Source organism: Nylanderia fulva, unplaced genomic scaffold (genome assembly GCF_048542155.1).
Source record: "Nylanderia fulva isolate GAGA-0341 unplaced genomic scaffold, ASM4854215v1 Scaffold11, whole genome shotgun sequence".
NCBI lineage: Eukaryota > Metazoa > Arthropoda > Insecta > Hymenoptera > Formicidae > Nylanderia > Nylanderia fulva.
Genome location: NW_028189302.1, coordinates 4,766,344 through 4,780,181, shown reverse-complemented (window position 1 = coordinate 4,780,181; position 13,838 = coordinate 4,766,344). Strand labels below are relative to the sequence as shown.

General features: G+C 35.0%; 2 protein-coding genes across 7 annotated transcripts in view; one reads left to right on the top strand and one right to left on the bottom strand.

Annotated features, from left to right (window-relative positions):
- The window catches only part of LOC114936958 (carcinine transporter), a 39,630-nt gene extending 34,918 nt beyond the window's left edge, over positions 1-4,712 (top strand). For all 3 annotated transcript variants that reach the window (XM_029310321.2, XM_029310322.2, XM_029310320.2), the window contains 8 exons: positions 618-828; positions 1,314-1,572; positions 1,867-2,059; positions 2,170-2,388; positions 2,479-2,693; positions 2,930-3,105; positions 3,226-3,398; positions 3,503-4,712. In XM_029310321.2, the coding sequence (XP_029166154.2) occupies positions 618-828; positions 1,314-1,572; positions 1,867-2,059; positions 2,170-2,388; positions 2,479-2,693; positions 2,930-3,105; positions 3,226-3,398; positions 3,503-3,605 (1,549 nt within the window). In that variant the 3' untranslated portion in view covers positions 3,606-4,712. The remainder of the gene's footprint in view (positions 1-617; positions 829-1,313; positions 1,573-1,866; positions 2,060-2,169; positions 2,389-2,478; positions 2,694-2,929; positions 3,106-3,225; positions 3,399-3,502) is intronic.
- LOC114936959 (carcinine transporter-like) lies at positions 3,394-13,790 on the bottom strand. 4 transcript variants are annotated; one of them, XM_029310325.2, is made up of 11 exons: positions 13,246-13,505; positions 11,498-11,679; positions 8,905-9,180; positions 8,284-8,476; positions 7,478-7,736; positions 6,725-6,917; positions 6,323-6,428; positions 6,124-6,227; positions 5,710-5,924; positions 5,398-5,573; positions 3,394-5,188 (listed from the first exon to the last, which is right to left on the bottom strand). In XM_029310325.2, the coding sequence occupies exons 3-11, from the start codon at positions 9,174-9,176 to the stop codon at positions 4,976-4,978; spliced, it is 1,731 nt and encodes a 576-aa protein (XP_029166158.1). In that variant the 5' UTR covers positions 9,177-9,180; positions 11,498-11,679; positions 13,246-13,505; the 3' UTR covers positions 3,394-4,975. The 4 variants fall into 4 exon arrangements, with proteins under 4 accessions (XP_029166158.1, XP_029166159.1, XP_029166156.1 ...); XM_029310326.2 differs by lacking the exons at positions 11,498-11,679; positions 13,246-13,505 and adding an exon at positions 13,518-13,790; XM_029310323.2 differs by lacking the exon at positions 11,498-11,679.
- Positions 13,791-13,838: the final 48 nt, after the last annotated feature.

Below are 13,838 nucleotides of genomic sequence, written 5' to 3'. Positions count from 1 at the left end.
GCATGCGTCAGAGACAATTGGTCAGTAAGGACTATCGTGCAGGGAAATCCGTCGTTGCGGTGACTCTTGATTCAGATTAGTTGATCAGTGGTTTCTCCGCGTCTGATGTTATACAGAAAACCAGTTTTGTCTGTCGACCTCGAAGGAGATTCCATGGAAACTCGAGAGAGCAAAAAGAGGCAGAAAGGAGGAGTATCCTCTCTTTGTTTGAAAAGCTGCTTGAAATAGATCTTTATATTTTTTTATCTTTCTATCGAAGCCACAAGATACATCGAAAACGCGAAAATGATAATCTCTTTTGTGCAAAATAAATGAGTTTATTACAAATATACAGAAATTAACAGATATGCGCGTTTTTGCGGAATAAAATTAATTTTGTTTCGAATAGTGCGTATATATAGACGTTTTATGCATTTTTTTAACGCATGATATGTCTTCGAAAAACTTTACGTCTGCTGTTCCGCTAATGTAATTTTCATGTCAGTAACAGTCGTTAATGACGCTTGTTTCGCAAATCCCTCGAGAGTAACTTTGGTTGTAAATAAGATAGAATCGCGTTACAAAGGACATAGTATATTTTAATCATAGTTTATAATCAAATCGATTATTTATCACAGGATCGCGCTATCGATACCACTGGCTACCGAAGAAGAACTGCAGTTGGAAGGCGCCACTTTGTTTTCGAGATGTTACATGTATGATGTAAATTACGCCGAGCTGCTCTCGAAAGGTGTCAGGCAGGCCGATCCTTCGTGGCCGGCGATCCATTGTAAACAAGGGTGGACCTTCAATCACACAATGATCCCGTATGCCTCGATCGCTGTCGAGGTAATTAAAATGACGACGTCATCACTTTGCGTAAATTCTTATTTATGAGTCACTGAAATTCATCTGTTCATAAATAGTCGCAATCAGCAAAATGACAATATTAATCAAGCTTGCGCGTATTTAATTCTTTTTTGTTTGTTTATCCTTTTTTTCTCCAATTTTTTTTCATTAAACAACATACATTGGAACCTGTATCGGAAACCTGTATTAAGTATCTCGCCATTTTTTATACCGATTTTTTTCATATTACATAATATTGAACATGAAAATCAATCAATATCATGTTTCAAAAAATTAAATTTTACGAAAGTAAATTATATCGATATTTTATTAATATTTATTTATTAATTAGAGAAATTGTTTCGATATTACACTGACATAAATTCGCCTATTGAGGCGAACACAAAGAACATTCTAATAATGATTTCCGCGTCTATTAATAATTGTAATAAAAAAATACGTAAAAATACTGTTCTTTTTGTCAGCTCGAGTGGGTTTGCGACAAGACTTTTCTCGGTTCCGCGGCTCAATCGGCCTTTTTCGTCGGCAGCATCCTTGGCGGTCTAGTATTCGGCTACATAGCCGATCATTACGGCAGAATCCCGGCGTTAGTGTCCTGTAACGCGGTAGGTTTCTTTGCCTCCATCGCGACTGCCTTCTGCAATAGCTTCTGGTCCTTCTGCGTAGCGAGAATGATCGTCGGTTCGTCGTTCGACAACTGCTTCAACGTTCTTTTCATTATCGGTATGGATCATTATAATGAATGCAAATTACTGTTGAATGAGATATTACACGAGAGATTACAAAAAAATCTTTCAATCAATTTTCTGTCTGAACAAAGCGGCCTGTTAAAGGATCTGTAAATAGGTATTCCAGAAACTTGTGTACTTTTATCTTATATCACGATATTAATCAACAGCTTGGATTAAAATTATTTTGAATATTTGTTTGTAAATTTTCTAAGGATATTTTCGCACGATCTCATTCGTATAGATAATCTCTCGCGCGATTACTCGATTAATATGATTTTCATCGCAGTGATCGAGTACGTTGGTCCAAAGTATAGAACTTTGGTGGCGAACATGTCCTTCGGGATTTATTTCGCATTCGCCGCTAGCATCCTGCCGTGGATCGCGTATTGGATCGCAGATTGGAGAATTTTAAGTGTCGCCACCGCATTTCCGATGATCGTCGCTTTCTGCAGTCCATGGCTGGTTCCAGAAAGTGCACGGTAAGTACAGTTACATTATCGTTATGTATCACATTGTATCAAATTTGTAATTTAAATTATTTTTTCATAAAACTTAATATAATATAATTAATAATTATTGTGATTTGTAGATGGTATATTATGAGCGGGAAGATCGACAAGGCGATTGAAATGCTGAAGAAATTTGCAAAGGTCAACGGCAGGGAGGTGAAGCAGGAGGTGTTCGAGGAATTCGAAAGAAGCTGCAAGAATTTAATTGAAAAGGATCAGTCGCACAATCAATATACCGTAGTGCACCTCTTCAAATTACCTCGACTAGCTCGTATCACCGTCATACTCGTTACTTATTGGTGAGCGAGAGTCGCCGATGATTATTAATCTTTGCTTTACTTGATCGTTACGTCGAAAGAATTATTATCGATCGAAAATCTATCCTTCAGGTTGTTAATCATTTTGGTATTCGACGGACACGTTTGGAACATGAAGCTGCTGGATCCCAACGTGTTCATGTCATTCTCCATAGCCGCGTTGACCGAGCTTCCGGCGGCGATCTTGCTGGCATTGTTCCTTGATAGATGGGGTAGACGATGGATGGGTTTCGCATCAATGTTTGTGTGCGGCTTGTTCTCTTTCTTCGCCATCGCAACTCCTGCTGGCAAGTTATATAAATGTCGTAACATTCTATACAACAAGGATTTATTTGTTTGTTTTCGCGCAAAATCTATTTATTAACGTAACTTGAGAGACGAAATCATTTATTCCCTCTGTCTTTCTATCGCCCTTTTTACGATCTTTGAGATCTACATTGTATCGCACTTTATTTAAATTGCAAAGCAACCTAAGTGGCACTACTTGTACGCCGGATTTACATATCCTTGCGACGTTACACAGGTCCACTAACCGTCGCCATGGCGATCGCGGCGCGCCTCGGTGTCAATATCGCCGCGAATATCGGTTTCCAATACGCGGCTGAAATGTTGCCGACCGTAGTGCGGGCGCAAGGTGTGTCTCTGATTCACATTATTGGCTACTTCGCTCACATCATTGGACCTTACGTGATTTATTTGGTGAGTATTTCGAGAGAAATGTGAAAAGGAAGACAATTTTTCCTCCTTTTGCAAGATTAACGAGATCGCCGATTCGTCGGAGAAATCGAAGGTGTAGATGCTTAATGATATTGTTTTCAGGCCGACGTCCATCCATCTTTGCCACTGGTAGTTCTCGGTCTATTGTCAATAATGGATGCGTTCTTGACCTTGGCATTACCGGAAACCTTAAATCAGGAATTACCCGAAACTTTGGAAGAGGGTAACGATTTTGGGATAGATCAGAGCTTTTGGTGGATTCCTTGCATATCTTCGTAAGTTTTTTGTAAATTTATTGAATCACATTTACAAGAGGACAAATATCAAAATTATTCTATAAAATTTGATTTCGTAAACTTATATATTATCTTTTTTGCAGAACTCCACAGTTCAAAAAATCGCTGAGAAAGAAGAAAAATAAAGGTATGACAAACGCGGGCTTCCACGATAGTATTCAGACGATTGACTCCACGAGATTATAGCGGCCGAGTCTTCATAAATATCGAATTTGCCAAATCGTTGTAAATATCGCGGGTAAGTCGCCCGCATGTGATGATCTTAGGTATTAAGCTAGAAAACACGCCAAGTACGATGTGTGTATGTGTGTGAGATGCGCGATGTTCTAACAAAACATATGTAAAGTAGCACGATGCAAAGAACGCATTTTTAGAGATGCAAATAGGGATGCAAATGCATATCGAATTAATGGTATTTTGAAGCCAACAAACGCGATCGTCTCGAAGAGCGCTGTATTATCTTTCAAATCGTTTCTTCGCGATTACGTGTTGTTATGTCACGTTGTTACAACGTGGATTTTCGACTTGCCGCTCTTTTCCTGCAGAAAAGATGCAGCGTGTTACATGTACAAAGTTAGTTAATTCATAGTTTTAACAAAGATTATTCGTAGTAACAAATCGCCCTCTTTTCCTTCGCGTCGTTTGCAAGATATCATTCAAGTGAGAATCGAAGAGATATTAATTATGAATTCGATTTTCTTACGCTGCACGAAGTAGGATTTTATACTAGTTTTATCGCATTTTATTCACTCGCAAATAAAGGTCACTTGCGATATTCACATACATCGCGAACTCAACGAAATTAGATCGATTTCAATATCTATTACGTTTGGCTTTTTGCTCATTGTTCCTTTATCTTGAAAGACGACATCTTCGAAATCTCGAAGTACGTAAAAGGTTCTTCCTGTGTGTCGAATAAGATAAGAGATTGTCTTGTTATATTCAATTTGTATTCTTGGAATACAAAATACAACAAACAAATCGTGTGAATGGATAAAAGGAATCGCTTTTTTGATACATCATTAAGAATTGTCGATGGCTACGAATTGATTAATGTATACGTAATAACGTAAGTAAATAATTTTCAGTAATTTAATATAGAAATAGGATTATAGCGTAATCTTTTTTCACGCCTCGCGACGAAAGCATTTCTTCTTTTACTGCCAAATGTGAAAATTATCGAAAATTATGTGGGACCACACATTTCATATAAGTCAGTTTCATTTCGCTCAATGACATCTGCATAAGAAAGTAATCGAATAATGATGCAAAATAAAAAGACATTTTATTTTATCCTCGTATTTGCTATCATTTCTGCTCGTTATAGAATATAAATATCCAATTCCCTTAATCTGAAAGAGAACGCTCATCGAATTGAGATTATTTTTATCTTGTCTAGAAATTTTATTGATCGATATAAAAGGAGATATACTAGTTATATTATCACACGTCGAACACAAAAGAAGAGCGGCATTAAAAAACTTATTATTACATTTCTTGATATTCTCGCAGCGAGAATATTATAATTATATATTAAAACAGAATTAAAAAAATAACTATATCTCGCGTGGACGATAATGTCGATGTCGGTCCGATCTCTTGCAACAGGGTAGCGCCCAGAAGCTTTGATCCTTGCCAAACTCCTCACCCTGACGTAGAGTTTGCGGGAGATCACGTCCGAGCGTCTCCGGTAGAAATAATATCAGCGTAGCAGCTAACAGAGACACGACGCTGATGATCATCATCGGCAGACCGTCCCAAATTTTCGCCTGAAACAATTTCAATTAATTAAGATAATTTTTTAAGCGATACATTATTTGTACATCGATTTTTTGTCAGTCTCTTAATGAGCACAGTGTGCTTTAATAATAATTTTCTCAATTATCTTATCATACGCGATAATCAGAAGAAGAATAAAATATATCTTGATTTCACACGGTAATACAATTTTCTTCTCTGAAGAAAAGAAATCACTTACGCTGTCCACCACATATGGCGCGATGGAATGAGCAACTATACCAAAAATGTGGATCAACGAGACTCCTTGTGTCCTGATGGGCGTCGGTAATAATTCCGCGGCATATTGTAGACCCACATTGGCCGCCATATTCAGGCAAAATCGCGAGAGCACCGACATTGTCAATTTTCCTACAACTAATTCAAGAAAAGAGACGTATCAGAGTATGAGACGGTGGAGAGCGCATTCGATTTTACGAGATACACGTGAAAGCCTATGTACGTGTATATATATATATATATATATATATATATATATATATATGCGACTCACTCGACTGCAACAGCAACTCGGCGAAGCTGAAGAGGCAAGTCATGGCCAGAGTGATAAATCCGCAAAATCGGCGACCCCAACGATCCAATAGCAACGTCAGCAACAGCCCTGCTGGCAGCTCGGTCGCACAAGCGAGGGAGAAGGACACGAACACCGAGCTCGGGATCAGCTTGAGGGAGTATACGTGGCCGTCAAAGGCTATCATCGTCAAAGACCTAGGACGTTCGACAAAAATATACGAAACTCCGCCACGTTATATACATCTAATGCATTAAAGTAGAAAATCTTAACGGAAGAAGGCGCGACAAGCAAATAAATGAACGAACAAAAAAAAGATAATATTCAAAGTTAATATTCCGCGTCTTACACGAAGAGAAGGAGGATAAAAAATAAAAATCCATTGTTTTTACTCACCAGAACAAAATTAGTAAGATTGTGATCCTCGCTAAACGCGGTGATTTCATCAGATCGAATATGGTCGCGCTTTCTGTTTGATTCTCGGCCGCTGTCAAGTTCCTCTGTAAAGACGGTAAGAGACGGACGGATAGGATGAAGAGATTGTATCTCGCACGAACGAGCGAGCAAGCTTTGCATCTCATGCGGTCCTACTTACGACGAAGATTTCATAGACGCGTGTATCGGGGTTCTTCTTGTTAACCCTGGCTATATGCCGCAACTTCTGCACCACTTTGTCCATTCTGCCATTAGCGATGAACCATCTTAATCATGAAACAGTGCTCTGTTCAGCGAAAAGTTTCAGCGACGGAACGTAGACAATAATGAAGCAAACTTAGGCCTATGTATATAAATATCTGAAAGCTATATCTAGGACTCGCCATGGTGTCTATTTAAGGATCTGACATTTAAATTTTTTACTTAGATATTCAATTACGAAGAATATGCAACTTTTTTACAACATTTCAAAATTAAGAATATATGTAAAATTATCGCAGCATCTTTTAACATCGTGCGAGAAAGGAATATAATTTTTTTTAAAGATGTTAAAATATCGTACCGAGCACTTTCAGGAAGAATCCAAGGTGTGATAAAGACACTCATCATTGGCACCGCGCTGACATAAGCGAAGAATCTCCAATTCGCGACGTAATATGCGATCCACGGTAGAACTGTGCTTCCAACAGCGAAATATAAACCAAAGGCGACATTAACGACCAGGGTTCGTCTGTTCACAGCCATGTACTCGACCACTGATTCAAAATTCAGAGAGATTTGGAATTTAATTCGTGCGAATTATATAACTGACATTAAACATTATTTAAATATTTAACAGTGCTGTCACTTACAATTAGATCATGATTAACAATTTTTGTGACACATAGACAATATATAAATTACGCAACGTGATTTACGTAAACTGTTAGTAATGAAATCTCGCGTAGTACAATAAAATGATAAACGTTGCAGATCGTGACGTTCGTATAAATATTCATAAGTCACGTACGGAGATTCGCTTTAATAATTCTTCAACCTGTTAAACTGTCTTCCGGGATACTTGCGTATAGTCTACGTAATATCATTCATTAAAAAACCATCGGCTAATACCATTCATTAAAAAATCAGACATGTGTAGATACACGTCGTAGAAAAAAGAGATTGAGAGAAAAATCCATATAACATCGGGATTTATATAACATTGAAGAAAAACGATAATTGAGGATATTTCTCACACACGTAATTCTAATGAACATATATAGTGGGATACAATTTTTTCGTTCGTCGCGCATGAAATTGAGTAATTAGCGCTCACCGATAATTAACGGGATGTTGATGCAATTGTCGAAAGCCAGACCGGTGAGAAATCTGCAGACGGCGAAGGACCAGAAGGTGTTGCAGCTCGCGGTCGCGATCGACGCCAGAAGAGCGACGCCGTTGCACAGCATCAGGGCGGGAATCCGCCCTCTGTGATCGGCGATCCATCCGAAGAGGAAACCGCCGACGATGGAGCCGCAGAAGAAGATCGACTGTGCCGTCGAGATGAGATATTCCCGGTCACATACCCAATCTAGCTAATCACAAGAGTCCAGGAATCAGCATGCATTTGTGTTACTCTACAAGGTGTCCCAATCTTACGTATCATCCGTTCATGGGAGACTGCTAAGATTATTTGGAGACGATTTTTCCTCAGCGAAAATGTCGAGAAAAGATGTCATAATTTTTTTTTAAAGTTCCCAATTTTTAAAATCATGTATTTTTGTAACTAAGCCTTTTAAATTAAAATTCTATTATTAAGTCAACTTTATCTGAAATTAACTAAAAAATGTATTTTATTTTCTATCGTTCATAACTTGAAAATTATTGGTGTCTGGACATTTTCGCTGAGGAAAAATCGCCTCAAGAATCTTCCATTAATGAGTGATACGATAAGTCCGGGACATCCTGTACAGTCTTTTTTTATTTTATCTCTCGCGGATTATGATCGAAATGATTGAGAAGACAGACTAATTGCAGTTTAATAGCACGATTGTCGGTAGAAGCATTAAGGTGAAAAAATCTTGATTATCTTGTTCTATCTTGCATATGTGTCTCATTTACATGGATTCAAGGATACTTCACCTCAGCCGCTATGCTGGCGTACGGAATCTCCGTGAAATTGTATTCCCATTGATTGCAGTTTACAGTGTTGTTCGTCTCCCATTCGATTGAGCGTACATCCTTGTGATTTAGAATGGGGAAAAAATCCACATCCCGTCGATGACATTGATCGTAATACGGATAATCCGGAGACTTCGGTATGCTGAGCTCCACTCTGAAAATATTTACAATGTAAGAAGATGACACATAACGCAATTAAACAACTTTTAAAACATTATATAACTTTGCGCTCAAAGTTATCTTACTGAATTACAAACTTTATTTCTCTTGTGACATTTAATAGAAGAAATCACGAGATAAAAATTTTTCGAGAATTCTATCATTTAATTACACGTACGTGTGTGCATATGTGTGTGTATGTGTGTTAATTAAAATTATATTAAACAATTCTCTGGAAAATTTTACGTGACTTCTTATATTAAAAATCACAAAAGAGACATAGTTTATAATTTACTGACTATACATATACATAATATATTTGTAATATATTACGCATATGTGTGCGTATAATTGTTGAAAAAATGATCGGATCGATAAAATCGTTTCGAATTTTAACGAGTTTGCGTAGACACAAAATTTTACCTTTCTTCCTGCGTAAAGTTCGAAGAAACCAATTCCTCTATCTTGCACCAGTGCTCGTGCGGTACCAAAGTGAGGAAGAACTGCGAAAAGTATAGAGTAGCATATGCCATGCTGTAGGGAAGCAAAGCCACTAAAAGCAGCCACTGATATCTGCCGAAGTCACCGACGTGTGGCAAGATATCGTCGAAGGTCTCCAACTTCAGTCTTAACGTGGTAGTCTCGTTCGGATCTGTTCCGTCCACGGGGTTTTTCACGCCATTCGAGTTTTTCATCGTTCTAAGGGGATATCGATACTTGAAATGTTAGTTTTACTTTAGGCGAACCCAAGTAAGAAAATAGAAAATCGGCAAAAATACAGATTCTGTTTATCAGCTTTTTTATAGCCTCGTATTAGAATGGGAAAAAAATGTTTAGGAATATTTAGAGTGCAGATTAATTAATTTAAAATTATGGCAAAGAGTTGGACGCTTAGAAAAATATCTAAAAATGAAGTGGTACAAAAAACTACAGAATTAAAAAGAGCTCTAGTTTCTCCAGAAACATATTTCGATAAATTGTTAATTACAATATAAAAATTAAAGATATTATTATCATATACTGGGAAAGAGAAAGAATTTTGAACAACTTGTTAATATTCCACATTATACGTTATTAACAATTATCTTTAATGCTCTTCAGACTGAAGAGAATTTAATGAAGATTGAAATGTAATTACAATTAGATGGAACAGAGTTTTTTTCTTATAACTGGTTTTCTCCCTCTCTTTCTTCCTGAATTATACTTGACAAAACTGAAGCTAACAAAATTATTCATTTTTCTTTGATATCAAATAAAATTACTTTATTTATTTACTTTATGATTAAGTTACTTTTATTCTCTCTGTTATAATTTAACTCTATATTATAATGTTAGATGTAGTAATTACGCAATTTTCTCAAGCTCCAATTTAAGAAAAAACTTCCAATAAAAATGAAAAAAATTTCGATTAAGACTTTGCTGTGCAAAGTCCGTATAATTCGAGCGGTTTTTTTTAGATATGTCAAACGACTACTTAAGAAAGAACGATCTAAACAGCGAGTGTTATCCAAACGTGACGGGTTCAAATGGCTCGTGACACTTTCGATTGAGACAATTATAAAGATCAAGCATGAGTTTAACGACTCGACACGCAATTAATGATATTGAATAGTGTCGCGTTTATGCAGACATAATATCTAATAGAGTCGCGTTTATTCACATATGATATTTGACGAACTACTCACACAGATCATATTAGATATTAACATACAAACAAATATTTCAATAACAGATATCAATTAATAATAGCTATTCAAATAGCTACATTTTAGCTGTCAGATATAGAGAATTTTTTCTTAAAGAGAGAAATTTAGGATTTAGAGGACAAAAATATAGTGCTCACAAATTATAAATAAATTATATATTATTAAATCGAAATGATACCAGAAAAATTCAATTTTGCGTTTTCAAGAAAATAATATTTAAACATTTTCATGGACGAGGTTTCATATAATACTTTTTATTTTCGAGAACCGAAAATATCGCGTGTTTGTGATATTTATATGATTGCGTGTCCGAGAAATACACACGAAAAGTCGAGTCCAGGAACATTCACAATATCAAATGTAGTAGTTGCCAGGGTCAATGTCAAAAGCTCGGCAAATATCGACGCAACAAACCGTAAAGTGGTCTGACGCATTTGATAACTAAATGAAAATATTTTTATAAACAGAGTCAATATCATTTAATTTTATGCAAAATTGTTTTGCGAATTTCACACAACTTGGGTCGATCGTGTTAAATGTTTATACAAAGTTTCGTTTACATTTAAATTGATCATTAAATTTTATATATAAATTCTCACGCGTCATATAAACGCTCAATATATTCGAAAATAATTTAGCACGATATTCATTATACATAGTTTCTACTCACATTGCGAATATCTAGTTCTAGTTGATTATTGTCCATTAAGGTTATTTGACATTGATTTTTGTGAATGCTATTTTCGGAGCTTTTGGTTATCATGAAATTCACGAACACATAGATTACTATTAACTATTTAATCTTATCTTTTATTGAGGTAAATGCTTTCCTCCCTATAATCCCTATAAATCAAGTGTCACTTTTCGTATCTGACGTATGATTAGTAGACTGACAGTTTTATACATTTAATATAGAACTTTCTTTTTCACGAAGCTGGTTACTAATCGATCAAATATTTTAATCTAATCTTATCTTTTCCTAAGTTTTGTTTTTGAACATTCGAATGCGTAAATGTAAAATAAAAGGGATCTTCAAGATTACTTTTTATTTTGGATCGTATTTATTATCAATTTATAATAAATCAAATATTCAATCATTTTTTTACATTTTCCAAATAATTTTATATACTAATTTTTTTCTAACAAAATTTTAGAAAAACCTTGACACTATCTTTTTTAATAGATATATTTTTAATTTGTCCAACTTATTTTTCAACTTAAGCTTTCACAATATTTTTTAACATCTCCAAGTCATGCATCCAAGAATTAATCATTTCTATTTTTTATAGAAAAGCCACATTAATACTCACATTTTTATCCTTTTACTTCACTATAATTACGCACGTGTCAGATATTTAATTTTTTATTTATATCACCGTGTCGCATCACGTCGCAAAGTTCAAAGTTTAAATCTCGCGTTAGAAAAATAAGATTGCGTTACAACAAAAGATACCGTTGAAAAACCTTACTAAGCACGAACGAACCCCAGACACTGTAAATTAATTATCAATACTGATAAGGCGGCAATCGTAAACGTTACGATATTACTCCACCAATTTAACGATTCGATACCGATGTCCGGTAGTACATTGATCGCGACTACGAGGACAATGAAGAAGTTCTGTTAAGGAACGCAAATTATTGTATGAAGAAGAAACGCGATTGAGAACGGTTGATATACGAGCTCGGCATGGAATGCGATATATTATCGTGACGTATCTCATACTCGTATATTAAGATCACACATCGAGAATATTTCGAGCACAAAAGAAAAGAGTAGTGAGAAATAAAAGAAGTTAGAGAAAATCAATTGTTAGAGAAAATAAAAAAAGACCAACATGAACAATATTCACCACACGTTTCTTAAATTGTATTATTAGTTTATCGGAATGCAAATGAATGTCTCGAAACGAATGTTGAATGTTGAATAAAAATTCGGAGCTAAAATAACGGTTAGTTATTTTGTTATTTTTCTAGAATGTCGATATATATCAAATATTTCTTACATAATTGTAAACTCCGTCTATCATAACTCAGTGACTCGAAGATCGATAATGAAATAAATATGCAAAGTTTCTCCGGAAAATTCAGAATTTAGAAACCATACAAGTGAGACAAATTTGACAAATTATCGGTAAATAATTTTACTATATTAGCAAACATTAAAAAATGCAGCATTTGTTATAGATTGCATTTGGTTATTTCTAGGGTTGAGTACGTTAATCATTTTTTTAAACTAAGTTAAGTTAAAGTTAATTGCTTATAAAATTAATTTAATTAAGTTAAAAGTTGTATGAACAAAAATTAACTCAGTTAAAATTAAGTTGAGATTAAATTAACTAAAGTTAATTTTTAAAAACATTTATATTAAATTAGAATTTTATTTGTTAATTCTTTTAAAATTCATGATAACAAATAACGAAGAAATTTTTATTTTTATATAGAAATATATTTTTTGGTTACAATTACAATTGGTGACAAATAAACATAAAAATTAATAATACTTTAAAAATAATACGTTTATAATTTATAAAAAAACAATAATGGTATTTAGAGATAACAAAAATTGAACTTAGAAAGAAAGTTAATAAGTTTAAGATAAAAAATAAGTAGTTGAAGTTAAAAATGAATATATTTTAAATTAATTAAGCTAAGTTAAAAGTTATTAATTTTTTAACTTTTTTTTACTTTTAACTAATTAATTAACTAGTTATTATCCAACCCTGGTTATTTCTAATCAATTTATTATATAATTTATTATATCTACAATAATTATTAGCAAAGATAAGCATACAATAGTTGAATTTTATTCTCATTAAAGAAGATCAGAGTCTGTCGAATCCCACGAGATGTATAAAGAAAGAAAATTTATTTTGGTACTTTTTCGAGTTTCGCCATTTAACATCAATTTCTGATATAGATGTGCAGAATAATTTACATTACAACTTATTTCTTCCAGAATTGTGCAGAATGAAAGCTTCGCCCGTAGGATTCGCTAAACTCGCTAGTAGAAATTTCTCGTGTTCGCGAAATTGTATGCAAATTTACTATCGCACACCTGAGAAAAGATTGACACAACATTCACGATCGATACACACGCGAGCGTGTCTAGAAATTTCTCCGAGTATAACACTTCAGGGTTCGAAATTTCGAAATTGGCTGTCCACGATAGATCTACATCGGGAGTTCGACCGTCCAAGACGATACTCGTTCGAGTCTCGCGAGTGGAAACTGTCTCGAACATTATTCGCGCGAATCAGCTGTCATTCTCATATTCGCGGTTGGGATTTTCTCGTGTGAATTCACGACACGCGAACATTCGATACTAACCAGCTCGCAGCTCCAACGTCGCCAAGTCAGAAATAGATCAACAATTGCGCACTGCTCGCTGCTCCAATTTACCAACTACGCGAAAAATCTTTACGAGAACTGTTTTTTGCGAACTGCAATACGCAAAATGCAAGTAATGACACGAAGCGTTGGACTATGTAAATATTTGAATACTATCTCGCTATTAATAGTACGGAAAAATGCATAAGAAATTATCGTAATGAATGAAAATGATATGCGTGCAAGAGACATCAGTGTTTTATTGTTCTTTCCAATGTCACTTACGCGATTTTATAATGAAATTTTATCACTAGATCCAAA

Coding starts and splice junctions, on each gene's coding strand:
- LOC114936959 (XM_029310323.2), bottom strand. CDS start 13,268: ATGTTGTGTCAATCTTTTCTCAG. Junction 5,574..5,709: donor CGAGTTGCTGTTGCAGTCGA/GTGAGTCGCATA, acceptor TTCTTGAATTAG/TTGTAGGAAAATTGACAATG. Junction 5,189..5,397: donor CGCCATATGTGGTGGACAGC/GTAAGTGATTTC, acceptor AAATTGTTTCAG/GCGAAAATTTGGGACGGTCT.